Below are 26,327 nucleotides of genomic sequence, written 5' to 3'. Positions count from 1 at the left end.
TTTCATGCCCACTTTACAGGTGAACTAAGGCTCAGGGAGGTTAAGATACTTGCCCAAGCTAACACAGCCAGTTAAGTGTTAGTGGATTTGGGTTCCAATTCTATAGACCGGAGCAGATCCCAGCTAGGGAGACCACCAGCGAGGCTGAGCAAACCGAGGTCAGAAAGGGCGCAATGCAGTGGACTTGGGTCTATGTGGGCGGCACAGGCGTGCCGGGGGGGCCCTGGCCCGACGTGGGTAGCATAGTGTCCTGAACTGCTGGATCTGGCTACGGGACCACCGAGCAGCGGCTCCAGACTCAAGGAGAGCGCCTTTGGACAATTCCCGAAAATGCGAGGGGCGGGGCGGGGCGGGGCTTGGCGGCCGCCCAGCATTTCCGGGGACACCGAGCAGGACGAAGAGTGTTCACCATACACTCCGGGTCCCCAGGGACAGCGACCGGGCAGCCTGGTAGTGGAAATGAGTCTGTGGAACTTCGGGGCCGCGCGGAAGTAGCCTTGTCGCGGGAGGTAACTCCTTCCAGGTAGGGGACCCGGCGAGGTGGGAGCTGAGGTCTGGGGGTGACAGGACAAACTCAGGCCTTCGCCGTCGCCCCCCCACCTTCCTCCCGCCCGTCTCTCCCAAGAGGGCGCCACCTGCACGCTCTGATGGGCACCGGCCGGGGCCAGTGGGGGAGCCTGTTGCCATGGCAGCGAAGGAGGTTGGGCCCACGTTCCCATGGCCACCGGGGGCCCCTGCGCGAATCCTTTAACAGTGTCTGTCTTTCAACACCGCCTCCTACTCCTGAGCCGGGAGGAAAATCACTAGGAAAAAGGCCTTGGGCTCCTCCTCTGAACGTTTGTGGTTGTGACCTCTGAGTTAGGGCCTTTGTCATGGCTTCTTTCTTCTTTCAGAACAAGGTGGATTAAGGGCCCGGAGCGGGAGGAAGTTGGGGTCTTGGGAATGAGGCCTTCGCCTCTCCTTAGTTGTTCTAGTTTAGCACAAAGACTCAAGAGGCCTGGGTCACTTGGGTAGGTCATCCAACCTCGGTTCACATTCCCTCACCTGTCATGTGAATATGTTGTTTAAGAATCACAGGAAGGGCTGGGGAGATGGCTCAGCCAGATAGGCACTTGCTGCCAAGCCCAAGGACCTGCGTTCTGTTTCCAGGACACACATTGTCCTCTGACCTCCACCTGTGCAGCTTGGCACGTGCTATGGCCATCATATATGCAAACACACATAAAGTAAGTAAGTAAAAGGTGACAAATTTGCAAGAAAAAAAAGGTATTGGGAGTCATCATAAGGAACTGGGAGCTTTGGAACTGGGGAATCCCCCTTCCCCTTTCCTTCATTTTCACAGGGGAGGCTGGGCCCAGAGATACTCAGTTATCTCCCAGGTGATTCAGTCAGTGAGTTGGTAGAAAGGTCAGGATTTGAACTTAGGCTCTTTCCTAGGCTGTGGCTGAGAGTGATTTTTTTTTCTGAAGTTCAGAGAACTCGGAGTTATATCTTTTTGCACTTAAGGTCTTGTGCTCTCAGTGACAGGTGATCTAAAGATGGGATGGGATGGTGTGTGTGTGTGTGTGTGTGTGTGTGTGTGTGTGTGTGTGTCAGAAAGGCTTACAGGGTAAAGGTGCCTAGGTCTCTTCAAGCCCTGATAACCAGATTCTGATCCTAAGTCCCACATGGTGGAGGAGAGAATGACCTCCTGAAAGGACCCCCTGACCTCTGCATATATGATACACATCCTCCCTCCCTCCCATGTAAGTAAATAAGTGTCATTTAAGAAATGATGGAAGGGGCAGTGTAGCTTGGTGGTAGAGCGCAATATTTGTAGCATGTGTGAGGTCCTAGATTTATTCCACAGGACCAACAGGATGAGGATGATGATGACAGTGAAGGCTGGGTATGGTGGCGCACATCTGTACTAGCATTTGAGAGGTGGAGGCAGGAAGACTGAGTTCAAGGTTATCCTCAGACACATGAAGTTGGAGGCCAGCCTGGGATACATGAGATCCTGTCTCAAACAAAAACCAAACAAACGGAAAAACCAGAGAATCCCAGAGTACAAGACCTCTGCATCAAGAAGTGTTTCAGCTCTGCCTGGGGCGAAAGACTCCATTTCCTGCCATCTTCAGGACATCTGCAATGTTGGCATCACAGTTTATTGTAAATGTCTTTATATATCATAAATCATTATATCCATTTTGGTTTCATGGAACCCAGATTGGCCTTGAATCTTTTGTCACCAAGGATGACCCTAAACTTCTGTCTGTCTCCTCTTCCTGAGTGCTGGGATCACAGGCCTGTAGCACCACGACTTGCTTTATGCAGTGCTGGGAACCAACCCAGGCTTTGTGCAGGTTAAGCGAGCCTTCTACCAACTGAGCTATATCCCCAGGCCCTGGGACCCTCACTTTAATGTAGTATCTGACAGAAGCCAACATTCAACCACCCTTCAGCATAGCATCTCTTGTGAAGCCATCAAAGCTGCTAAGAATGAGAACAAGAAAACCCTGGGCTGCCCTAAGGCAGGGAAATGGAGCCATGCCTCTACCCCAACCCCTTTGAAAAGAATAAGAGAAAGGTAAAAAAGGATCCGGGAAGGAATAGAATAAATCACTCGGAAAGTGATTTGAGACAGTCATGGAGAGCAGAAAACTCATTTGTTCATTTAGTCAACATTTACTGGATACCTGCTGGTTCCAAGCTCTGCCCTGGGGCTGGACATTTAAAAACCTGAGTTAGGCAGCTCTGGTCTCTGCATGCACTCAAGGAGCTTGTGGAAGGGATGGGAAGAGAGGGGTGAGGTGTGTAAATGAGTACTTTACTGCATAATGAGGGCCTTAATGGAAATCTGAGCCCAGGGCAGAGGGAGCCCAAAGGAGCAACTCCGGGATTCAGTTGAAAACAGCAGGATCTAGTCTGTCCTGGAGTTCTGCCAGCTTGCCTTGGCTACTGTCTTCATCAGAGACAAGGGAATGAGTGAAAGTGTCTAAAGAAATGTAGTCTAGCGTGAGCAGTCTCTGCTGTGGAAGTACTTGATGAATTGTGATGAATTATGAAGCCCTTGTCTGCTGCAAATGTGTTCCTCAGCTTGAGCTATGCTTAGAAGGCAGCCAGCGAGTAAGAAATAGTGTTGGGTGAATGAAAGGAAGGAGGGATGGAAGAAAGAGGCGGGACGAAAGACAGCTGCTTGTGGCATCAGAAGTGGCGATGGGACTGGTCAGTGGTGGTGCGCCCTTTAATCTCAGCACTCAGGGGGCAAAGGCAAGCTATCTCTGTGAGTTTGAGGCCAGCCTGGTCTTCAAAGTGAGTTCCCAGGACTGTTACACGAGAAACCCTGTCTCAGGCCAAAAAAAAAAAAAAAAAAAAAAAATGTGGAGCTGGCTTGCCAGTTGAGACAACACCATGTTGAAATGTTGTTTCTAGGTATAGTGTCCACCTGAGTTCAGGCACTTGCAGATCCCTTGGCCCCAAGTTTTCACCTGGCACACGTGTGGCCCTAGCAAGCCCCTGGACCTCTGCAGCTTGCCATCTGTGTAGTCTGTGTAGTGGGAATATAATGCAGGACTCTGATTTTGTTCATGAGGATTACAAATTAATAAATGTGAAAAGATCAGCATAATGCCACAGTCAGTGCTAAGGAAAATATTATCTGTGTAACTGTCAAGTTTGATTTAGGTGGGGGGATTTTGCCAATGTGAAGATTACATAGCTTTTCCAAAAGAAGGATGATTTCTTTTTACCAGATAAAGGCTGATTTTGTAAGGTCCTTGTTTCTGCAGACACACTTTAAAGAAATGGTTATAGATGGGTGTGGTGGTACATATCTGTAATTCCAGCACTTGGGAGTCTGAAGCAGAAGGGTAGTAAATTTGTGATCTGTCTGGTTCAAGTTCAAGGTCAGTCTGGGCTTTATAAGTAAGACCCTGTCTCAAAACCAAAGCCAAGCCCAGTGGTGGCGGCATACTTACCCAGCAGAGGCAGGTGGATTTCTGTGAGTTTGAGGCCAGCTATATCTACAAAGCAAGTTCCAGGATAGCCAGAGCTGTTTCACAGAGAAACACTTTCAAACAAACAAACAAACAAACAAACAAAAAAAAACCCAAACCAATGACAACAAAAGAAAGAAAAGACAAGGCTCGGCACCTTGTCTTAGAGTACGGTGCATAGTGAAGGCAAAGCCCCTTTCTGGAGTACGTTAGGCAAGTGTTCTGATAAAGAAGTTGCATCCACAGGCCTGGACAAGGACTTTTTTTTAAAGATTTTTAAATTTTATTTTATGCATTGGAGAGTTTGCCACAATGTTATGAACCACATTTGTGCCTTGTACCTGTGGAGTTCAGAGATGTTGGACCCCCTGGAAGTGGAGTTAGGGGCGGGTGCTGGGACAGAACCCCATCCTCTGCAAGAGCAACACGTGCTCTTAACCACAGCCATCCCGCCAGCCCCGGCAAGGATCTGCTTGACATTAGATGAAAACTCCGATTCCTGTTCTCCAGCAGCAGCATCGCCCTTGACTCCTAGTGCCCCGCATCCCTCTGTGGAATAAGGGCCTCTGCTTTGCCCCACTGGCTGACGGCTGTGGTGAAAGGCCTCTGCGGCACTCCTAGGTGAGGCAGCGGAGATCACAGCATCGTGATGGAAATCTGTGGTAGCTCTTCCAAGGGGTTCTGAGAGCCACGGAGAGTGGTGCATAGCCTACTCAGAGCTCCTGCTGGGATCAAGACCCAGAGATCTGGGGTGTCACTCAGTGCACATCTGGTAGTAAGAATCCCTGGGATTTTCTAGTATTGCCAGAGGACCCATCCAGGTAGGAGTCTCCAGTGCTGCCTCATACTATCTCTCTCTGAGTGTGTCACCTGATACCATTTCTTTTTCTTTTCTTTTGGTTTTCTGAGGCAGGGTTCTCTGTGTAGCCTGGGCTGTCCTGGAACTTGCTCTGTAGACCAGGCTGGCCTCAAGTTCATAGAGATCCTCCTGTCTCTGCCTTCCTAGTGCTGAGATTAAAGTTGTATGCCACCACCATCCAGCCTGATACCCTTCCTTCCTTCTTTCTTTTCTTCCTTTTTTTGGGGGGGAGTGGTTGAGACAGGGTTTCTCTGTATTGTTTTGGAGGCTGTCCTGGAACTTACTCTGTAGACCAGGCTGGCCTGGAACTCAGAGAGATCTGCCTGCTTCTGTCTCCTGAGAGATTAAAGCCACTACTGCCTGGCTCTTTCTCTTTTTTTTTTTTAAGATTTATTAATTATGTGTACAGTGTTCTGCCTGCATGTATGACTGCAGCCAGAAGAGGGCACCAGATCTCATTATGGATGGTTGTGAGCCACCATGTGGTTGCTGGGAATTGAACTCAGGACCTCCGGAAGAGCAGCCAGTGCTCTTAACTGCTGAGCCATCTTGCCAGCCCCCTGATACCATTTCACATACTGTCATGGCAGAGCATCCCTTGGAATGGCCACCCTGGCAAGACACTGTTGGAGTTGCAGGAGATCAGTGATAAAGACCATCTTCCATCTCCACCATTCTTCCAAGATACACTTGTCCCTGCTTATTCTCTTGGCTCAGTATGACAGCCAAGAGCAAGACTGTGTGAGAGATGTGACAGCTGGGCCGATTTAAGATGACAGAAGCTTTGGAGCGAAAGAGTTCCTCCTCTGGGAAGGGAGAGGGAAGGGAGAGACTCGGATGGAAGCTTGCTTTCCTGAGGATAGTGGTGGCATGGCCTTCAGAAGGTAGTAGCTGGGGGTCTCTGGGCTCAGTAGATTTAAGAGGGAAAAAACTTGATGTCAAATCGGGAGATAGTGAGATAGTTTTTGTTTGTTTGCTTGTTTGTATTTTTTGAGACAGGGTTTACAGGGGTGTAGACTTTTAAATCTTTTAAACCTAGCAGGGTGGTAGTGGCACATGCCTTTAGTCCCAATACTCGGGCAGCAGAGGCAGGAGGATCTCTGTGAGTTTGAGGCCAGCCTGGTCTACAGAGCAAGTTCCGAAGTTCCAGGACAGCCAAGGCTACACAGAGAAACCCTGTCTCAAAAAAGAAAAAAACGTTTAAATTTTTACTCTTTTGAGACAAGGTCTTGCTAAGTAGTCCTGGCTGGCCTTGAACTCAGTCTGTACCTAGGCTGACCTTGGAATTTACAGTGCTGCTCCTGCCTCAGCCTCTCAAGGATTTGAAGTATGAGCTTGAGGTGGGCTTCTTGACTTGAGATCTTGAGAAGAGAACAAGGTCTCATAAGCTGGACTGGAAGCTGAGACTCTGCCACTAGGCCCTCAGCCTTCTGTCCCCATCTTACCTGGCCCAGGATGCCTGCCTTCCACCTCTGAGGGGTTGCGGTAGTTTGAGAGCAGCCAAGAGTAACTGAGTGATCACTACTTCAGGGACCATCCAGGCTTGTCTCCCTGACTGGGCGGACCCATAGGCACAGACAGCAGGAGTGGAGGGACACAGGAGTGACAGTGGCCACTTCATGTTCCACCCTGCCTGGGCAGGGACAGGCTGAGCCTTGCTGGTTGCACCACAGCCCTGTAGGGTGGGGGGATCTCCTCCCAGGGAGTGGCCAGCTCAGGCCCTAACAGGCCCAGTGGGGGCGGTGCTGTGTGGTGGGCTGTTTGCCACAGAAGGCACACCCAGGACTTGGGCTGGGCAGGCAGGTTCTTTCTGCCCAGGAGAGAGTTGCAGCCTCAGCACCACATTTGTAGGAGGCAATTGAACCCAAGGGAGTACCAGGAAGGGGCTTCTAAGATGTTACACTTTGTTGAAGCCATGGGGCAACTTTCAGATAGGGAGGTGGTAATAGTCTGGGACATAGGGCATTCACCCTGTGCCAGCCTGCTGATGACTTTATAGGTGCTACCTCATGTCCCCTAATCATGCCATAAAGTAAGTATGTAGTGTTTCTACCACAGGAGAAGCAGCTGACAGAGGTACTGTGGTCCTCGGAAGGCTCACACATAATGGGTAGTGATGAACTTTCTACTTATGCTCAACCGATGAACTCCACCACTTAATGGGGTGCTTGGGGGTGGGGAGCGCAGCAAGGGGCTGTAGAGGGGAGCTGGTCTGGGGAAAAGACGAAGCTATTTGATTATGTTTGTTGCCAGATGCTGTGGAAAGCTCTCTGAGAGAGCTGAAGGCACTGATAGTGCCAACCCCGGGTGGATGCCCTCTGCTGTAGAGGTTGCTGCCTGTCCCAGGCAAGTGCGCAGCTTCTAGGGCCTGGTAGTCACTGGGCGGTTTAAACGCACACACACACGGACTGGGCCAGGCTGTGACTTCCTCATCCAAATGAACTGCTGCTGCAGCTGAGTTGCTGCCCTGCCCCTGGGGGAGGAGACACAGCCTCGTGCCTAACCGGGGCAGGGTGGGGAACCGCAGCTGCAGGTTGGCGAAAGGAGGAGAGCTTGGGGCTACAAGGGGATGGTGGCGAGGAGCCAGGTCCTAGGGAGCTGGGCCGTCGCCAGTTCATGTCTGAGAGACCTTGCTGGGCAGCCTGCCAGTCAGCACCCAGGGGTGGGGGAGGGGTGGGAGGAGACTGAATGCGGCCCAAGGAGGGGTGGGTGGGACCTTTGGGTTCAAGCTCCACTGGGCTTGGCAGGAGGCCCCTCCCATGCATGGCAGCAAACAAAGCTACAACTCCAGAGTAGAACCGTGGGAGGGCAGAGCCCTGCTCCCCTGGGTGGGCGTCAGAGGGGGCAGGCCAGGCAAGAACGCTTTGGCACATTTTGTGCTTGCCCATGGATGTCTTCCTACCTGCACCTGGGCAGAGGCTGTACCAGGGCAGAGGGATGAGTGTTTGTGATGGGATGGCTGTGGGATGTGTTTGGTCATTTTCTGTTTTCATTCCTCCTTTCCTCTTTCTTTTCCTCTGTCTCTCTCTCCTAGTTTATCGGCTCGTCCTTTTCGCATTTGATTTACAGTCACGGTCCATTTCCCCACCCCCCCATTTTTCTTCTCCCTGTGTTAATAGGCATAAAATGTAAGCGTATAGCAGGGCACGGTGGCACACTCCTGCATTCCCAGCACTGGCAAGACAGAGGCAGGAGATCTAGAGTGTAAGGCCAGTGTGGGCTACATAGCAAGCTTTAGGCCACCTTGGACTGTGTGAGACTATCTAAAAAGAAAAAAGGCTTAAATATAGCAAGATACATAGATCTTAAGACCATAAAGCTTAGCCCATTCTAACATGTACATAGAAAATCCAACACTCATCAAGACATAGACTCTGTCATCTCTCAAGCTTCTTCATCTGCCTAGGGGGCATGTGCCCACTCTGACATCTCTCATCACACAGCAAGTCTGTCTGGGCAACAGCAGCTGCTGCTTCTCTTCCTCCTCTTGGTTTTTCGAGACAGGGTTTCTCTGTGTAGCCTTGGCTGTCCTGGAACTCGCTCTGTAGACCAGGCTGGACTTGAACTCACAGAGATCCACCTCTACCTCCCAAGTGCTGGGATCAAAGGGCATGCGCCACCACCGACTGATACTATATTCTTAGGAACATTTTACCGCTCATCCTGGCACTGGGGAGTGTGTGTGTGGCAGTTGGTGGGGGCTGACAGGATGGGAGGAAGGACAAACGTGGATGGAGGACCAGACTTGTGGATGACTTCCTCTAGCGGGCTGGGCACCGAGGAAGCATTGCTTTTTTCCTTGTTCTTTTTTTTTTTGTTACTCTCTCCAAGCTGTCCCCCCCCCTCCCGAGTTCTTCGTAAACACTGACGTCTGGCTGGAAAACACTTGCCTGCATCCAAGAGTGGCAGTGGGGAGCAGGACACATCGTTGGCTTGGGAACCACTCTTTAGCCTACAGGAAGTTAACTCAAAGGCAGTACTCTGTCAGTCACTCTTCTGTTCTTTCCAGTCTGTGTTAGAAACCACATTAGCACACTTACAGAAGACAGTGGAGCCCACCAGGAACAAGGCTGTCATGTATGTGGATTGGAAGGCGCTCCCCTAGGCCAAGAGTCAGGGACCCTCATGGGTGCTATGTGGTTCCTCCTGGAGTGCCTTGCTAGGCATGGGGGAGGGGTCAGAAGACAGACCTGTCACTATTATCTAGGGGCTTGCTGCCCAGTTGGCATAAGACATATTTTCAAAGCAGGATGTAATTAACAGCCATGAGAGACTGCATCAGCCCCTGCCTCCCCAGGGATGAGTACAGCCATCAGACAAGCTCTTTGTTGCCTAGACACAAGAGCAGACCAATCCCCTGCAGCTTTAGGAGCTACTGATACCCAGATTTCGGCTGGCTCTCAAATGCTAATTGAGGAGGTAGCCATAGATCAAACGCTGCTCTAAACTGGGCTGGGAAGCAGAAGGAAGTGCTGTATCTAGCAAACACTGACTTTTGGTGAGGCTTTTATGTGCAGGTACGTATGTGTGTGCTCATTTGAGATTCCTATACATGGTTATGTGTACATATATGAGATTCATATGCATGTGTATATTCATATGCGTATATGGAGGCCAGAGGACAGCTTTGTCACCCCTCAGGAGCCATCCACTTTTTTCTCAGACATGGGCTCTCACTCGCCTGGAACTTGCCAAGTAAGTTAGGCTGGCCAACAGGGAACCTACAGGATCTATGTTTCTACCTCATCAGTGTTGGGATTACAACTGTATTTTTTGCCATGCTTGGCTTTTTCTTTTTCCTCTCTCCCTCTCTTTATTTTTCATATAGTTCTGAGATCAAACTCAGGTCTTCATGCTTGCACAAGCATTCTATTTATATTTTATGTGCCTGCATGTATGTCTCTGTAAGGGCGTCAGAAGCCCTGGAACCGGAGTTACACACATTGGGAGCTGCCATGTGGGTGCTGGGAACTGAACCAGGTTCCTCTGGAAGAGCAGCAGCCAGTACTCTTAACCACTGAGCCATCTCTCCAGCTCCGCATGACAAGTATTTTCTATACTGAACCATCTCCAGCCCTAGTCAAGTTTTTAAAAAATCTTTTTCTGTAATATTATTATAGATATGGTGAAAAATGTTGGTGGAACTGTGTAGTGAGGAGGATACATAGCCAACTACAAAGAGCACTGGAGAGGCCGAGATGGGCGGATCTCTGTGGGTTTGAAGCCAGTCTACACAGCAAGTCCTAGGACAGGCTCCAAAGCTACAGAGAAACACTGTCTTGAACCCCCCCCCCCAAAAAAAATTGGTCACTCACTACAACCCTCTTGGAAGTTTCTTCTGGTATGCCACTAGACACTCTTGTTTTGACATGTCTTTTTTTTTCCCCAGAACTAAAAGATTGTTATAAGACATCCACCAATCTTTACATAATCTGACCAAATTTTGCCAACTATGCTCATACTTAGACACACACACACACACACACACACACACACACACACACACACACACACACATACACACACACACACACACGTTTTTTGCTAGATGGCTGAAATATAGTTTCTGATATCATAGTGCATCTCCTCTGAAAACAACAAAATGTATCTCCCAAACCTGGGACTTTGTCATACACAAGAAATACCATGCTCTTATGTAAGGAAAGGAATGTTAAAATAGCCATTAAATAGTATGCTCCAGTTCTGTTTTATTTTGTTCAAGACAGGGTTTCTCTGTGTGGCCCTGGCTGTCCTGGAACTCACTCTGTAGATCAGGCTGGCCTCAAACTCAAAGAGATCTGTCTACCTGCCTCTGCCTCCCGAGTGCTGGGATCAAAGACGTATGCCACCACCACCACCACCCAGAACTTCAGTACTTTTTTTCTCCTCTAAAACTCAGTCAAGGTTCACATATCTTTGTCTTTGTCTTTTTTACTATTTATTTATTTTTTACTTTCACCAGATTGACCTTTTTGATGAGCCCAGGCTGGTCACTGTAGAATGCTTGCTTTTCATGCTGGATGTATCTGCTTTCCTTCTCACTGAGATGTGGCTTAAACCCCTTTGGTAGGACCACCACAGACTGAGAATGTGAATCTCATGGCACTGATGGGAGGGGCAATTATGTCACACTCCTACTGCAGGTGATGCTTCTTCTGACCTCTTGGCTAAGATGGTGACCAGCAGATCTCTTTGGCAGAGATACATTTCCATTTGAGGAATAAGTCTTCTGTGGACAGACTCGCAGACATTGTCCCTCAGTCTTTGCATCCAGTCATGATCTTTCTTAACTTTGCTAACCCTTCCATGTCCTACACTCATCAGCCAGCATTTTTCCATAGAGAAAAGTTCCCTCCCCTTCTCTTTCTGTTCCTCTGAGTCACACTATGGACTAATGGGTTGTATCTTAATTTGATGCATTAGAAGCCATTACCTATTATGCCATTTGATGACCAAAGTGGTCATCAGACTGTCTCCTATACCCTTTAGGCATTGCCTCATTAGTCATTGACTTCTTTGCTCTCAGATCCAACAAAAAATGTCCTCTTTGCCTTGTACTTTCCTTGTCATCCTCCAAAGAGATTGCTTTCTTTTTCCAGGGGAGTGGTGTGCAGAAACCAAGATCTGGAGGCTAAGTTTGCACACCCATTATTTTTATCAGTGACTTGATTAAAGGTCTAAGGAATACTTAGTCAAATTTACGATGGCTTAAAACTAGAAAGGGAGGCACCAAATGTATGATACTATAATTGATATTCAAAATGACCTGTGGAAGACGGGCGGTGGTGCATGCCTTTAACCCCAGCAATGAAGGGGCAGAGGCAGGCGGATCTCTGTGGGTTCGAGGCCAGCATGGTCTACAAGAACTAGTTCCAGGACAGCCTCCAAAGCCACAGAGAAACCCTGTCTCGGAAAAACAAACAAACAAATAAACAACCCTCCCAAAGCAAACAAAAAAACAAAACAAAAACCAAAATGACCTGTGGGGTAAAATCTGGGCCAGAACCAACAGATTTTTTATTTTTGTTTTTTGGTTTTTTGAGATAGGGGTTCTCTGTATTGTTTTGGAGGCTGTCTTGGAACTCGCTTTGTAGACCAGGCTGGCCATGAACTCACAGAGATCTGTCTGCCTATGTCTCCCAAGTGCTGGGATTAAAGGCATGCACCACCAACACCAGCAGAACCAACGGATTTAAGAGTGATAATTTTGAAGTCTTGTGTTCAGTTGACAAAGCTTATTGCATAAGTTCAGGTTTGGGTCCCTGTTCACTAGGTAGAAATTGGTATCAAGAGATTGTACTGGGTTGTTAGTTAATATGAGCTAGTAGTATTCTGTGATTCTTATTCTGTTCATTCACTTCATTCCTTCAACCAATACTTATTGAAGGCCCACCTACCATGTATATAGGCACCTTTCCAGGTGTTCAAGAGGTTTTCAGCAGGAGAAAGCTGTGCCCTGACTTCTTTCATTTTATCTATCTATCTATCTATCTATCTATCTATCTATCTATCTATGGAGACAGAGGCTAGTTGGCCTCCAACTTGTTTTTTTTTTTTAAGATTTATTTATTATGAATACAACATCCTGTTTCCATGTATGTCTGCAGGCCAGAAGAGAGCACCAGATCTCATTACAGATGGTTGTGAGCCACCGTGTGGTTGCTGGGAATTGAACTCAGGACCTCTGGAGAGCAGCCAGTGCTCTTAACCTCTGAGCCATCTCTCCAGCCCCCAACTTGTTTTTTATCTGAAGTTGCCTTCGAATTCCTGGTCCTCCTATGTCTACCTGCCAAGTGCTAGAGAAATAAAGGCATGCACTACTATTTCCAGCTGACTTTAAAAATTAGTTTTGAGCCAGGTCTGTAGTCCACACCTTTAATCCTAGCACCTGGGAGGCAGAGACAAGTGCATCTCCATGTTTTACAGAGCCAATTCCAGGACAGCCAAGGCTACAAAAACAAAAAAGATATTGTTTTTACATGTATCTATTTAGTGTCTCAGGCACTCACAGGTCAGAGTGCATTCTCTCCTACCATATGGGTTCTGGGATCAAACTTAGGCTGTTAAGTTTGGCCCAAGTGTCTACCCACTGAACCCCTGACTTTCATTTTTAGGGACTTGGCTACTGTGTTGAGAAGAGATTGTAGGAGTAAGGGAAGAAACTGAGAGGACCCTTAGTGTAGCCAGGGTTGCAAGGGTAGGAGGTAGGGAAGCAGTCACATTTCAGATTTGGGTTTGCTAGTGGGTTTGGGTATGAGAGAAGACACGAGACTATGAAGGGGATGTCAGAGTGGTGAGGGTAGAGAAACTGGGACATAAGGAAGTCTTTTTAAGAAAGGAGACCTGGAACCACCAAGCACGTGTTTGCCTGACTGCCATCTGTCCACTGTGGGAGGGGATGTGGGGAACCCTGGGGTGGGGACAGGAGGACAACTATGTTGCTTTGAGACTGCTGATACTGAGTGGGTGCAGAGTAGCTGCTCCACCATTGCGGGAAATTCTGGGTGACATGGTCTCATTGCCACAAGAACAATGAACACAGATTCTCAAGTTTTTAATTCTGTTCATGTACCCAGGGAAAGCTGAACCGGGTTCCCAAAACCTTGCTGTCTCTTTGCTGATCTTCCTTCCCATCTCCCACCTCTAAGGATCCCTTCTCCCTCTCAATTTAAGATCCACCAAATTGCCTCAGGTCAGAATACATCTGGCTTCTAACTCCATCCTTAGGGACTCCTTTCCTATGCTCAGCCACGTGCTGGTTGTGGGGAAGGTCTAGCCTCCTTGGCAGTGCAGTCCATGAAATCCTATTATCCCACTTGAACTAATTCTGCACCGCCCTGGGCTTCGCGTGGACAGAATTCTAAGCATGGACAACCCAGCTGAGTATCTAGATTCTAGACCATGCATAAACCTCCCGCGGAAGTAGGACTGGAAAGCCACCAGTCCCAGTGTATGCACAGCTCCTGGAGCGGGGGTGGGGGGTGCGGGGTGCGGAGGTGGGGTGGGGGATGGGTAGGCGGCGAGTGGGGCAGGGACCCCGGGAGCCGGAAGGAGGGCGGGTCCGTGTGGCTCCGTGCAGCCTTGAGTGCCCCTCAATCTCGGATTCAGGTCCCCAGAATCCGCTCCTCCCCGTGTGCCCCTAGAGGGTGATCCCATCCAGCGCCCCTCGTACTCCAGCGCCCGGGAAGGAGGAAGGGGGAAGAGCTGGGTGAGAAGCAGCCTGGAGGCCCGCCTACCCGCGACTTCCTGCTCCGCGCCTCCTCCCTGCGGCGGAGCTCGGGACTCCCACTCGGCCGCGCTCTGGGCCGAGGAGCCTGCGGTGCGGCCGCCTACGTGACCGTCTTCCCTGCTGCCCCCTAGGTCCGGAGGTGGAGGCCGGGGGAAGGACCCGGGGGCCGAGCCGCGCGTGGGGGCGGGGCCGCAGCCTGCGACTCCAGTTAAGCAACCTGAGCCCCAGCCGAAGGACGCCGCTGGCTGCCGCGGTCTGAGCTCCACGCGCCGGGATGGGCCGGGCGAGCTGCATCGCCGCCCTGCTGCGCGCGCTGCTGCCGCTGCTGCTACCGCTGTTGCTGCTGCTGCTGCTGCGACCGACGACGACGCGGGCGCTCGGCCCCCGGATCAGTGTGCCGCTGGGTAAGTACAGAGTAAGCAGCAGAGGGAAGGGAGCGCGGGCCGCGAGGCGGTTGGTGCGGGAGGCCACGAAAAAGGAGTGGGTGAGGTCCAATAGGTCCCCTTCCCCTTTCAGAATGCTGTGGTCAAAGCGAAAGGGAAGGGAAGCTAGAGAGCCGAGAGCCCCTTTCTTCCTTTTTTTTTAAAAAAGTGGATCTAGAGAAGGCCACTCACTCGCTCTGTTGCAGCTGCTTGTCTCCAAGAGGAGGCACACTCGGTACTGTTGGGGGTGCTCAGGTGCTGGCCGTCCTGCCTATTCATCTCCTTGTCTTTGATGATGACCAGAGCCAACCTCGGCAAGGGGCTTAGGGGACTGCTGCTGACTGCACTATAAACTCCGGGCTTCTGGTATTCTCAGACAGCCACTGCAGAGCCAGGAGCGCGGCGGGTGGGCGCCAGGTCTTTCCTCCCTGCCGCCTCTGACTGACTCCCCCCTCACCACCCCCACCCCACCACCGGGACTTGGAAACTGACATTCCGAAGACCCTGCAGGATCCTAACTAGAGGGGCCTGAGGGTACCATCTTGGCCGGATTCCTTTCCTGAGACTTTGCTTTACATCTGCCTCTGGCTGCCTGTGTTTCCAACCCTCCACTCTCTTTACTCCTCTTCGTCTGATTGTCCAAGTTTTGGAATTCTAGGGACTTGGTCTTTTTTTGTTTTGTTTTTCGAGACTGACAGGGTTTCTCTGCATAGCCGTGGCTGTCCTGGAACTACCTTTGTAGATCAGGCTGCCTTTGCTTCCTGGGTGCCACGATTAAAGGTGTGTACCAGGAGGTGGTCTTGGGTCTTCAACCCATCAAATGCCTCCTGTCCCTGCACTCCAGTTTCCTCCTCTGCAAAGGTTGCTCAGGGGTAGATACTTTGCAAAGCAATCTTGGGAAGTTTTTGGAATTTGGTGCAGTAGGTGGGCATCAGGCACATAGGTGCCAACAGACACTGTTTGGCCAAACCCCTCTAACTTGCAAGCTGTCACGTGTGAGTTAGAACAGAATGTGCATAAATTAGCGGTTACAGACTAAAACTCTACCAGACCTCATTCTCCTTATAGCATCCCCGCCCCTGAAAGCATCTGATTTGCAAAAGGATAGAACCAGCTCTTCAACCAAGGCCCCTAACAGGATCTGAATCTCTTACCAGAAACATTTCTAGTGGTCCAAGTTCAAATTCTGCCTCAGCCATTTAGTTCCCATGTGACCGTGAGTAAACAACTTCTCTGTGCCTTGATTTCCTCATCTGTAAAATAGGGATGTTAGCACCTGGCTCAAGGCTCAGCCCATTGCACACTGCGGAGTCCTTAGGATAGGGCTTGGTAGAAACCTCTCAGCAGGTGTTTGCTGTCATTCTTGTTATGTTAAACTTGGGCCACTCCTGCCTGGAACTGGGTGGCTCTCCACAGGGTGGAGATGGTTCCCGAGTGTTAGTTTGACTGCAGCCCCTTGGGAGGGAGTAAGGACTGAAATCTGAACCAGGGATTGTTGCTCTGCTGCGTTTAACTTTTTATTTAGCTTGTGCGTGGGTGTGTGGGCACCGGCAACACGGGGAGGTCAGTGAGGTCAGAGGGCTACTGGCAAAGTTCTCCAGCCATGTGGATCTCAGGCTTGGTGGTGAATGTCTTTTTCTGATGAGCCGTCTTGCAATACCCTTATCACCCCCTTTGTTCCTTCTGAGCTAGTACGGAACCGTCTTGCATTAAGCAAGTTACATCGGAACCAAACCTGTTGCTACTTCTGTGTCTCCCTAGAGCAGTGGTCCTCAACCGTCCTAATGCTGCCACCCTTTAATACAGCTCCTCATGTTGTGGTGACCCCCAATTATTTTCGTTGCTACTTTATAACTGTAATTTTGCTGCTGTTATGAATCATAATGTGAATATAGGTCCTGCATTTTCCCCTAAAGCTGAGAGGGTCTAAGGGTCTAGGGCAATGGTTCTCAACATATGGGTCTCGACCCCTTTGGGGGTTGAAAGATCCTTTTACAGGGGTCACCTAAGACTATCAGAAAACACAGCTACTCAGGCCAGGCGTTGGTGGCGCATTCCTTTAATCCCAGCACTCGGGAGGCAGAGGCAGGCGTATCTCTGTGAGTTCGAGGCCAGCCTGGTCTACAGAGGGAATTCCAGGACAGCCTCCAAAACAATACAGAGAAACCCTGTTTCGAAAAACCAAGGTAGGGACAGATGCACCTATGGGCTCCACTTAGCTCCTGGGAAGGCAGGACTAGCTCTTAGGACCACACCAAACATAGCAAGCAAGTCTTAAGTTTCGGGGAGTGATGGGAAGACTTGAAAGAGGAGTAGAGGGACCCTGCTTCCCGGGAAAACGTTAGTGCTTGGTTACTGCACAGTTCCCGGACCTGGCCAGCTCTCACAACTTTACAACCATTTAGGGCTGCCACAGGTGTCTTGTGCAAGGGGCGTCTTGTGCACTGCACAAAGATCCAGCTGAGGGTTTGAAAGGGCCTGCAGGCCAAGCACATAACTCCACTGTGCTTTGGGGGCCGATTCTGCCAGGGGAGTGGGGGCACTTTCCTAATCCTCACCGCAGTTTGCAGTGTTTCAGCAGTGCCCTACCTTCCCGGGCTGCACAGTGCCCTTAATACCTGCTTCCACCTTTCCTCCCATGTCCAGGCAGGTCCTGTGGCTGGAGTCCCAAATGGGGAATGCCCTGGTGACTGAACAGGCTCACCCTTTGAGTCTGGCCTGAGACAGTTTCCTGTCTCATCCCTGGGGGCTCGTTAGATGTTCCTGGCTGTATGCCCATTCCTGGCAGGCCCATGCTGACCATGGGGTGCCTGGCCCAGGGCCCTTAAATCTCTGACACAGGCCTCTCAGGGATTATATAGAACTGAGACCACACCCCTTTTCCCACCACCTGAACTAAATTCACACCCAAGTCTCCTCCCCAACCCCTCCCCTGATGCTTGGGGATAATGGGCTCTGTCAGTGATCAAAAGGTCACTCAAAGTGGGAAGTCCAGTTTATTCTGCATCTAGGGCCTCATAGAGAATTCTCATTCCTGTTCTTGGGAGTCCTCAGGTTGGAGGGGGGTCTTGTGACCTCACTGGGACATATTGAGTGGGAGTGGGGGAGCATTTGTGTGGATCCCTGAAACCAGCTGGAAGTCTGTGAGAGCCATGTTTCAGAGAAGAGCATCAACTTTGGGTTCTTGTACCCTGAAAACTCCAGGACCCATAATGTGGGGCAGGAGCAGGAGTTAGGCCTTGCAGTCTGGCCTGTTGGAAGAAACAAAACAAAACCACTCCCACAGCCTACCAACGTCAGATGGAGCCCCTTTACTTGGGCAATTAAAAGAGCTATTAATGTTCCCCAGCCCCAGAAGCATCCTGCTAAAAAGCTCTGGAAACAGTGTAAGAACCAGATTGGAATTAAATCTGTAGGCCTGCAGAATGCAGTCAACAAAACCCCATTGAATGCAGAGAACAAGGCCCTTGGCACAAATCAGTTGCCCGTCCTCCGACCTGGAGCAGGCATTCAGAGTCAGGGCTGCCTGAGTGGTCCCTGCTCTGGCCGATGCTGTGGTTCCCTTTGTCTGCTTATTGCCCCCTCCTTGATGTGCTCAGCCCAGCGAGAGACTTTGTAGCTCTGCCCCATAGGCTGGTCTGTTTGTTTCTTCAGAGGCAAGTAGATAGTTAAGAACCCTAAGGCTAGGTGCCGAGAGCCGGACTGGGAAAACTGGCCTATTACCCTCATCAAGGACACATCCTAGGGCAAGCTATGGCCTTCTTTTGTGTCCATATCCACACGACGGGAAGAATAGAGGATTATTGGAATAATGTGTGTAAAGTGCTTGGCACGGGTCCTCACACGCGCAGCCTGCCCTGTGGAAGGTAGCAGCTTTTGCTGCCTGCTGCTCTGCTCAAACCACCTCCCAGCCTCACTCCAGCGGGTGCATGCTGAGCGCTGCCGTGGGAGCTGAGTGGTGTGCTCTGCCCTGCCCGGGCAGGAGAGCAAGCCGGGACCCCAGGGTTGAGGGGAGGTCCCACTCTGGGAACTCGATTAGGTTTGCACAGTCTTCTCGCCTGTGGAGCTGTAGTGTTGTACCCAGGGTAGAAAAGAACGCTCAGTCCCGGTGGAGCCACCTAACCCTGTCAGGGTCCTTCCTCACCAACATAAGAGACTTCCCGGTCAGTCTCTTCACTGACTCAGGAACCTCGTTCATTCCTAGAGAACAGCCGCCTCTCGCTTCACCCGCCAGTTACACAAAAGCAGCAGAGTGGTCCAGCTCAGCCCTGTGGTAATTGATCAGCTGTGCGACCCCATCTGGTAAAGAAGTCTGTTGAGGTCACTCCTTAACAGAGCAAGGGAGCCGTCAAATTGGATATCGGTGGTCTCGGCCTGGAAAACGGGCACATAATTCAGAGGTTTGCACCACTAGGGGTGGTGGCCAAAGCCAGTCTGGGGATATATTTTGTTTGACTTTCAAGTGACTTAGAAATGTTTAATTGGCCGGGCATTGGTGGCGCACGCCTTTAATCCCAACACTCAGGAGGCAGAGGCAGACGGATCTCTGTGAGTTCGAGACCAGCCTGGACTACCAAGCGAGTTCTGGGACAGCCTCCAAAGCCACAGAGAAACCCTGTCTTGAAAAACCAAAAAAAAAAAAAAAAAAAAAAAAAAAAAAGAAATGTTTAATTGGTGGCTGATATTTAAAACTTAGGAAATTTTATGTAAAAATCCAGATATGCAACTGAAGGGGAATCTGGCAAGGCAGGGTCCCTTCTTTCGAGGCCTCCTGCTTCCAGATGGTCACACACAGACCAATTCTGTCTCCCTTGCCTGGCACCAGGGTGCCAGATGTTACACACAGAAAGTGTGTGAACAGGTGAGGAAGGGAGGGGAGGCCTGGAGGCAGGAAGGGGAGTGTTGCGCTGCATTCTGTTAGTCATCCAACCCTTCTTCAGGCCCTCCACGGAGGAGGCGGATGACTTGTCTGCAGTTGCACAAGTGTTCGGTGGTGAAGTCAGGATGCACCGGAACTTTCAGGACTTCCTACCCACCCCCCACATACGTCTCTGTGGCCCATTTCCTATTTCCTGCCGCATTTTTAGCTGCCACAAGTCTCTTTGTGGCCTTTGGGGTGCTGAAGAAGGGGTCAGATACAGTGTGGAGCAGGGGCCTTCAGGGCCTCCATGCTGTCCCTTGTTTGTTTTTTGTTTAGAGACAGGGTTTCTCTGTGTAGCTGTAGAGCCTGTCCTGCCTCTCACTCTATAGACCAGGCTGACCTTGGACTCACAGAGATCCGCCTGCCTCTGCCTCCCGAGTGTTGGGATTAAAGGCGTGCGCCACCACCCCCTGGTCATGTAACCCCCTTTCAGTGTAGGGCTTTTCTCTGGACTAAAGCACTTCAAAATGCGAGACTCTGACTTTCGTTCAGTCAAGAAACATTCAGAGTTTGGAAGCCATTTGGCCAGGTGATAGGTATATGGGATAGCAGTATGAATAAGATTTGGTCTTGCTGGTCTACAGAGCGAGTTCCAGGACAGCCTTCAAAACAATATGGAGAAACCTTGTCTCGAAAAATGGAAGAAAAACATAAAAAAGATTTGGTCTTGACCCTCGAAGTGCTCTTCTGTTTGGTGGAAAGACAAACCCGGTAACCTCATCATAAAACAGTGTCTCAGGAGCTTGTGTGGAGAGTGTGGCAAGCCCTTGTCTAACTGGAGACTGAGGAGGGACCGTGGATGAGCTGACGGTACAGTTTAGTCAGGGGAGAACTCACGGCGAAGATGGCTCTGGCTGTGACCAAAGCACCTGGAGCAGCACTCTGTCCCTCATGAACCGCGTGGGGAGCCTGCGCCTGGGTGATGCTTCACCACTGTTGGCTTTGTGAGGTGGTGGTGACGGTTCTTGGGGAGCCCTCCAGCCGTAGCATGGGACCCCTCGGAGGCTACAGAAGCCGGGGAGGGAGTAAGTAGTGGCCTGGTTCAGGACTGTGGTCGTGGAATAGGGAGGCGGGGCAGAGTGGGAAAATACGGAGGGAAGTCATCAGAATTTGATGGTAGATTGTATGTGTGCGGCTGAGGAAAGGAGGAGTGACACATGTAGACCTGGAGGTAGGAAGACACCAGACCTCAAGACAAGGAGTGAGAGGCGTGAGGGGCCCCATGCGGTATCCTTGAGTAAGTCACTGTGCTGTGTGGCTCACCAGAGCCTGTATCATTGAAGTGGTAGGTGTGGACACGTGACCCTTCACAGCGAGAAGAGCAGGAGCCACACAAGAGAAAATCCTTGAGAGGCCAAAGAGCAGCTCACACCAGAGCAGGACAGCACAGGGTCATATCCTACCTGTACCACACATCCTAAAGGGAGATCAGTCCTACCCACGGCCCCTGGAGGGATTGTGGGACTGAATCAACCCGGGTCACGGTATGTGGGGAAGATGTGAGATGATCCTTGAGAGCCTTTGGGTCCCAGCACCTGAAGGACAATTGGTGTGATGGGGTCTAGGGCTACCAGGGAGACACTCCTGGGCCTTAGAGGGCTCGCCCACAAAGTGTTGGACTGGGGAGGCCAGTTCCCTGGAAGACGGAGTAGGAGGCAAAGATGAAGGTGTGGGCCAGAGCTGTCTTTGGGAAAGTGCCTGCTGAAAGGGGAGAGCTACAAGTCAAGGTCACTCATCTCGGAGGCTCTTGTTTCTCTCGGGAAAACCTTGGAGACATCTGTGAGGAAGAAGGTGGGCAGAGGCCACAGGAGAGGGAGTTAGAGTGGTCAGCCACTGAGCAGGAGTCAGGAGCTGACCATGGTCCTGGGTGGGCCTTAGGGAGGTGAGCAGAGGTTGGGCTCTGAAGGTGTCAGAACAGCCTGTGTGGATGAGACCCTGGTCCTGTGGCCTTGGGGTTTAACGGGTTGGCCACCTCATATAGGGACAGTGAGGGAGGCTTTCCACAGTAAACAGTGCTTGCTTGGGCTCTTTCCAGTCTTGTAGTAGTAGTAGTAGTGGTGGTGGTGGTTTTGAGTCGGGGACTTTCTGTGGACTTCCAATAAGTTCTTCCTCAGTCTCCCAAATGCTATGAATGCTTTACTTTTTGTGGGGTGAGGGGGTGGGTTGAGACAAAGTCTTGTGTAGTCCAGGTTGGATGCAAACTTGCTTTAGAACCAAGAAAGACCTCCACCTTCTGAGTCTTCATCCTTTTACCTCCCAAGTGCTGGGTTACTGACCACCATACCTAGCTAGCTGACAATGAATTCTTGACCGCTTCAGCCCAGGGGAGACTTTGATATATAGTCTTCCACAGTGGGACTGACCCTCTCTTACGGACTACCCTGGCCTTAGCCCAATGATGTCGACCTTGGCCCCCACTTATGTAGCCTGGGAACAAGGTGGCTGCTTCCTGCCCAGCACTGGGTGCTGAAGGAGGAAGTCCATCCAGGCCAGTTTACTGCTGACTGTAGCAAGTGGGTTCAAGGTTCTGGTGACTTGACATGACGTCCTTGAGACATAGCTACCCACGAGGCCTTTCACACCCCTGCAGAAGGTGGCCCCTTCCTTGCTCTGACTCGGCAGGGAAGCTGGTATTTTCTGGCCAAATCCTGCTGGGGCCTGTTGGGGGCAAGAAGTTAGCGCCAGGTCAGCCTCTCCCTGTGGTGGCTCAGGAGCCACAGAGCAAAGCGGGGTGGGACTCTTGAGTCAGCACTGCCCAGGGTGGGGCTAAGCCCTATTCCTGTCTTAGCCCAGAAAGCTCCAAGCTTCCGGCTGAGTCACGGGGGGAAGGGGAGAAGCTCAGTGAGGCTGGGGGCTGAGTAGTTCCCACATTACTTCCTGTTAGGATGGGGTGTGGGGCCCTGAAGGTGGCAGCTCTGGAGTAGCCCCATCCTGTCTTTTTGAAGGATGGAGCACCCTTGGTGGGGGGGACAGGCTCTTGAACAGCCACTGGCTCAAGTGGGCCAGGGATCATGGGAGAAGTTCCGTCCTGATTGGGACAGCAACCAGAGCCTCTAGTTAGGGGATAAAGCCCAGGAAGGGGACAGGGAGGATATGTGAACTATATTCACAGCTAGGAAGCCAGGTGGGACATGCTCTTTGGCACCAGAGAGCAACACACACACATCTCTCCAGTCACCTCTGCACATAAGAGTACCAGGAACTCACACACAAGCCTGGACAAGCCCCAGGGTTCCGTGCACATAGGCACACAGACACACAGACTTGGGCAGGCTCAGGCAGGGCCTTCCGCAAAGACTTCCACACAGCCACTCTCGCTCTGGAGGTGGCACCAGACAGGGGGAGTTTGGGCAGTCACAGCACTTATGACTTGTAACACATCCTATTTCTGAGCTGATCTGACCAAGACCTTTGGGGACCACACTCAGGTTCACATGGAATGAGCTGGTACTGGTACAAGAGGGAGGCCACACCCCCTGTCCTGCCCTCTGTGGCTTGCTGGGCTGGATTTTCCTGCAGGGCTTTTGGATTTTGTTTTTGAGCCACTCGAGTGTTGATCGTGTGCCAGGCACCATGCCAGCACAGGGAAAACGTGTGCAAAGTTGTTTTGAGTAAGGCTCTCTGTAAGTGTGGGTTATTATGTACATTATTATTTACATACGTAATCTCGTTTCTTCTCATAACAACTCTGTGAGGCAGAGGGCTATTATTCCCATTTCACAGATAAGGAAAGTGGGGCTCTGAAAGGTTAAGTGGCTTGTCCTTATGAGTGGTAGAGGCTGGACTCGAACCTGGTCTTTGACAGTATATTCTCTCTATCTGTCCTGTGAGATAACTAGTGGGGAAGACCTAGTGAAGTCTGCCCACAAGGTGGACGCATCATTGGCAGCCGGGTCCATCAGCACACCATGACTTTGAGGCACGAGTTGGAAGGGAGGAGGGCAAGCATGGACGGGTGTCCGCAGCATGAGAAAGCCTGTTGTGAAGGCACTGTGCTCACTAAAAGGTCTGTTCCACCTTCCATCCCTTGGTCATTTTGTTGAGTCGTGGACCACTGGCACCCAGGCTTCCCCTCCAACCTGGCTTGCCTTTGTCTGAGGGACCCTGGCAGCTCGCCATCCGCCCAGGCTAAAGTTGAGGGAGTGCTGGGCTGCCACCTGGAACTTGTACTTATCTCCGACTCCTGGCATTTCTGTATCTGGACAGAATCCAAGGGTGGCTTCCCGCTTAGAGCTGTGGGCCCCACCCAGGTGGAAATGCCCTCCGGTGCGGGCAGATAAGCCTTGGCAAGCCAGAGGCAGCTTGTGCTTCCCGAGAACCTTGAGGGGTGCATGAAGATAAAGGGGTACAGGAGCTGTGTGTCTTGATCTTGCTGAGTCTCGTGAGGCTCCTATGAGAGGCCCTTTTGTATTTCCCTGTGACACACGTGAGAAACTACAGCTGGTGTCATAGGGAAGGGCCTACTCGGTGCTTCTCAGGGTGTTCTCCGGGTCACCCGGAGCTGATCCAGAAGCTGTCTTTCAGACCAGCAGTTCAGAGTCTCTTGCGATGTTTAGGGAGATTGGGAATGGTGCTGGGGCTTCCCTTCACCTCCTGGTGTGAAGTACTAAGGGTTGGGAGTCTCAGACACCACAGGAGTTAAAAGTTGGAGAACTGTTGAAGGTTAAGAGTTGGAGAAGAGGCTCTTGGCATTTTAAAGAGAGGACGTCTTTGGGCTGTGACTGCCTCTGGTGACAGAACTTCAGCTACAGAGCCACACATATTTCCCTGAAACTCCTCGTCCTCTCTGTCATCACCTTTCGTCCCCAAGAGGCCTTCTTTCTGGGGAGCAGCTATGGGCTCCTGAGCATCATCCTGTTGACTGGAGATGTTACCCACCCCACGTGTCTCAGCCCCATCTGAGAGCTTCCTCAGCATCTCATGCCATGTGGTAAAGGGCTGAGCTTCCATCAAAGAACTGGTGTGCTTTCCTGTTCTTGAACAGTGGGAACCAAGTTATTTCATTTCCCTTTTCTCCATGGCCACCAGGAGTCTTAGTGCTAACTGTGCAACCCACCCCCAGTAGCTTTGAAGGTCAAATGACCTGCTTATGTGATCCTTCCTCTCTAGTTTCTTCTTCAGGTTGTTTTCTCTCTGCCCCTGATCTTAATGCTCCTATTTCACCACTTTCTTGTCTTTGTGTTTCCTTACCTCTTTCTGGAACCAGGCTGAGGGTATGTAAAGACATTGGACATACAAAAACACATGAAATCATCTTCACATTGCTTGGCTGGCATGCTGCCTCATGGCTTCCCGGCTCTGTGAGGCTGTTTGTTTGCATGGTCCCGACCCGCCGGTCAGCTAGGACATGCCTGAGGCTGCTTTCTGCTTGTCTGTGTCCTGTCTTCAGCCGCTTAGAATTTTTTAAATAATTTCTCTCTGAACCCATTAGTTATTCAAAGCATAAACAGCACACTAGTGGGTCAGTGGGCGTTGACTTGTTTCTTTTTCTCCTCTTAAGTTTATATCTTTTACATTCTGCAAGTATAAGTTGCTTACTGTAAAACTCCCAAATGATAAGTTTAAGGGGAACAATGCCTGTGGTCCTTCTAGTGATCTCTTCAGAATTTTGTGCTTCATTTTTCTGTCTAGATTTGTTTTCTCATTTGTATTTTTTCCCACAAAGTGAAATAATCTGACCAGACATGTTTCATAACCTTCATTTTTATTTAGTGATAATTAGTGTCTCCTAATTATTTGCATCTTCTGCAACAATGACTAGGTTCTAAAGTTTTCTTAGTGGTACTATGTGTTAGTTTGTTTGTATGTATGCATGCAGTGCATGAGGACTAGCCAGATGGCTCAGTGGCTAAAGGCACTGTTGTTGATAAGCCTGACAATCTGAATTCAATCCCCAGGACTCACATGGTGGAAGAGAATTCCCAGAAATTGTCCTCTGATCTACCCCTACACGGGCGCACACACAACACGCTTTGCTGTAAGAACCAACACTATTAGGCTAGAGAAATAACTCAGAGGTTAAGAGCACTGGCTGCTCCTCTAGAGGTCTCTTCCAGAGGTCCTGAGTTCAGTTCCCAGTAACCACATGGTGACTCACAGCCATCTATAATGAGATCTGATGCCCTCTTCTGGTGTGCAGACAAAAGAGCATTGTGTAATAAACAAACAAACAAACAAATAAATAATTTTTAAAGAGCCAACACTGTCTCTTCCTTTGCATTCTGTGCCCGATTCACAGGGCCGCCTTGGGGTCCTTGGGAGTTCCCATGCTACCGAGGTTTCCTTTGGATAGACGTGAAATGCTCACACCGCCATTTTTCCCATCGCTAGCATCGTGGCTTGCTGCTAAAAAATGGCTTTCTTTCCATCGTGCTTGCCCCTCCCCCATGCTCTGCACCTTCTCACCTTTGATATGTGATTGCCTTTGCCACACAAGAGACTGAGGCAGGAGGATCACGATTTTGAGATTAGTCTGGGCTCTGTAGCAAAGCTGCCTCAAGAATTCAAGCAAGCAAACTCCATTTGGGCTAAGGTTACACTGCACAGTGGTCTAGGCTGGGTGTCACCCATAGTCATAATAACAATGCCCTTTAACGTCTTTTTAATGTCTGATATAATCCTCAGTTTTGTTCTATCTACATACATGTATGTGTGCTGTTGGGGATCAAACCCGGGCCCTTACACATTAGACAAGCATGTACTGAGCCACACCCGGAGGGTACAGCGTATTGTGACCCTCTTTGCTCCTGGGAGGGACAGCAGAGTCTCACTCCCCCTCCCCCCAGTCATACTGTCTGTCTGTGGCACTTTCATGTTTCTGAGCTCAAGGCTAAGGACATTCATGCTCTGTCTAGTGATTGTTAAGTCTCCATGGGTGCTGGGGGCTCTGGCTTGAGACAGGAGGGTTAAATTGTATCCC

The 26,327-nt window shown here is 50.5% G+C and overlaps 1 protein-coding gene across 1 annotated transcript in view; it reads left to right on the top strand.

Moving 5' to 3' along the window:
• Nucleotides 1-370: 370 nt before the first annotated feature.
• Nucleotides 371-26,327, top strand: part of Sema4b (semaphorin 4B) — a 37,961-nt gene continuing 12,004 nt past the window's right edge. The window contains exons 1-2 of the mRNA XM_013118964.3: nucleotides 371-523; nucleotides 14,197-14,469. Of these exons, the coding sequence (XP_012974418.1) occupies nucleotides 14,340-14,469 (130 nt within the window). The 5' untranslated portion in view covers nucleotides 371-523; nucleotides 14,197-14,339. The remainder of the gene's footprint in view (nucleotides 524-14,196; nucleotides 14,470-26,327) is intronic.

The sequence above is a fragment of the Mesocricetus auratus genome, unplaced genomic scaffold (assembly GCF_017639785.1).
Source record: "Mesocricetus auratus isolate SY011 unplaced genomic scaffold, BCM_Maur_2.0 Super-Scaffold_4256, whole genome shotgun sequence".
NCBI classification, from domain to species: domain Eukaryota; kingdom Metazoa; phylum Chordata; class Mammalia; order Rodentia; family Cricetidae; genus Mesocricetus; species Mesocricetus auratus.
Note: the sequence above shows the minus strand (reverse complement) of the source record. Positions and strands in the feature narration are given on the sequence as shown.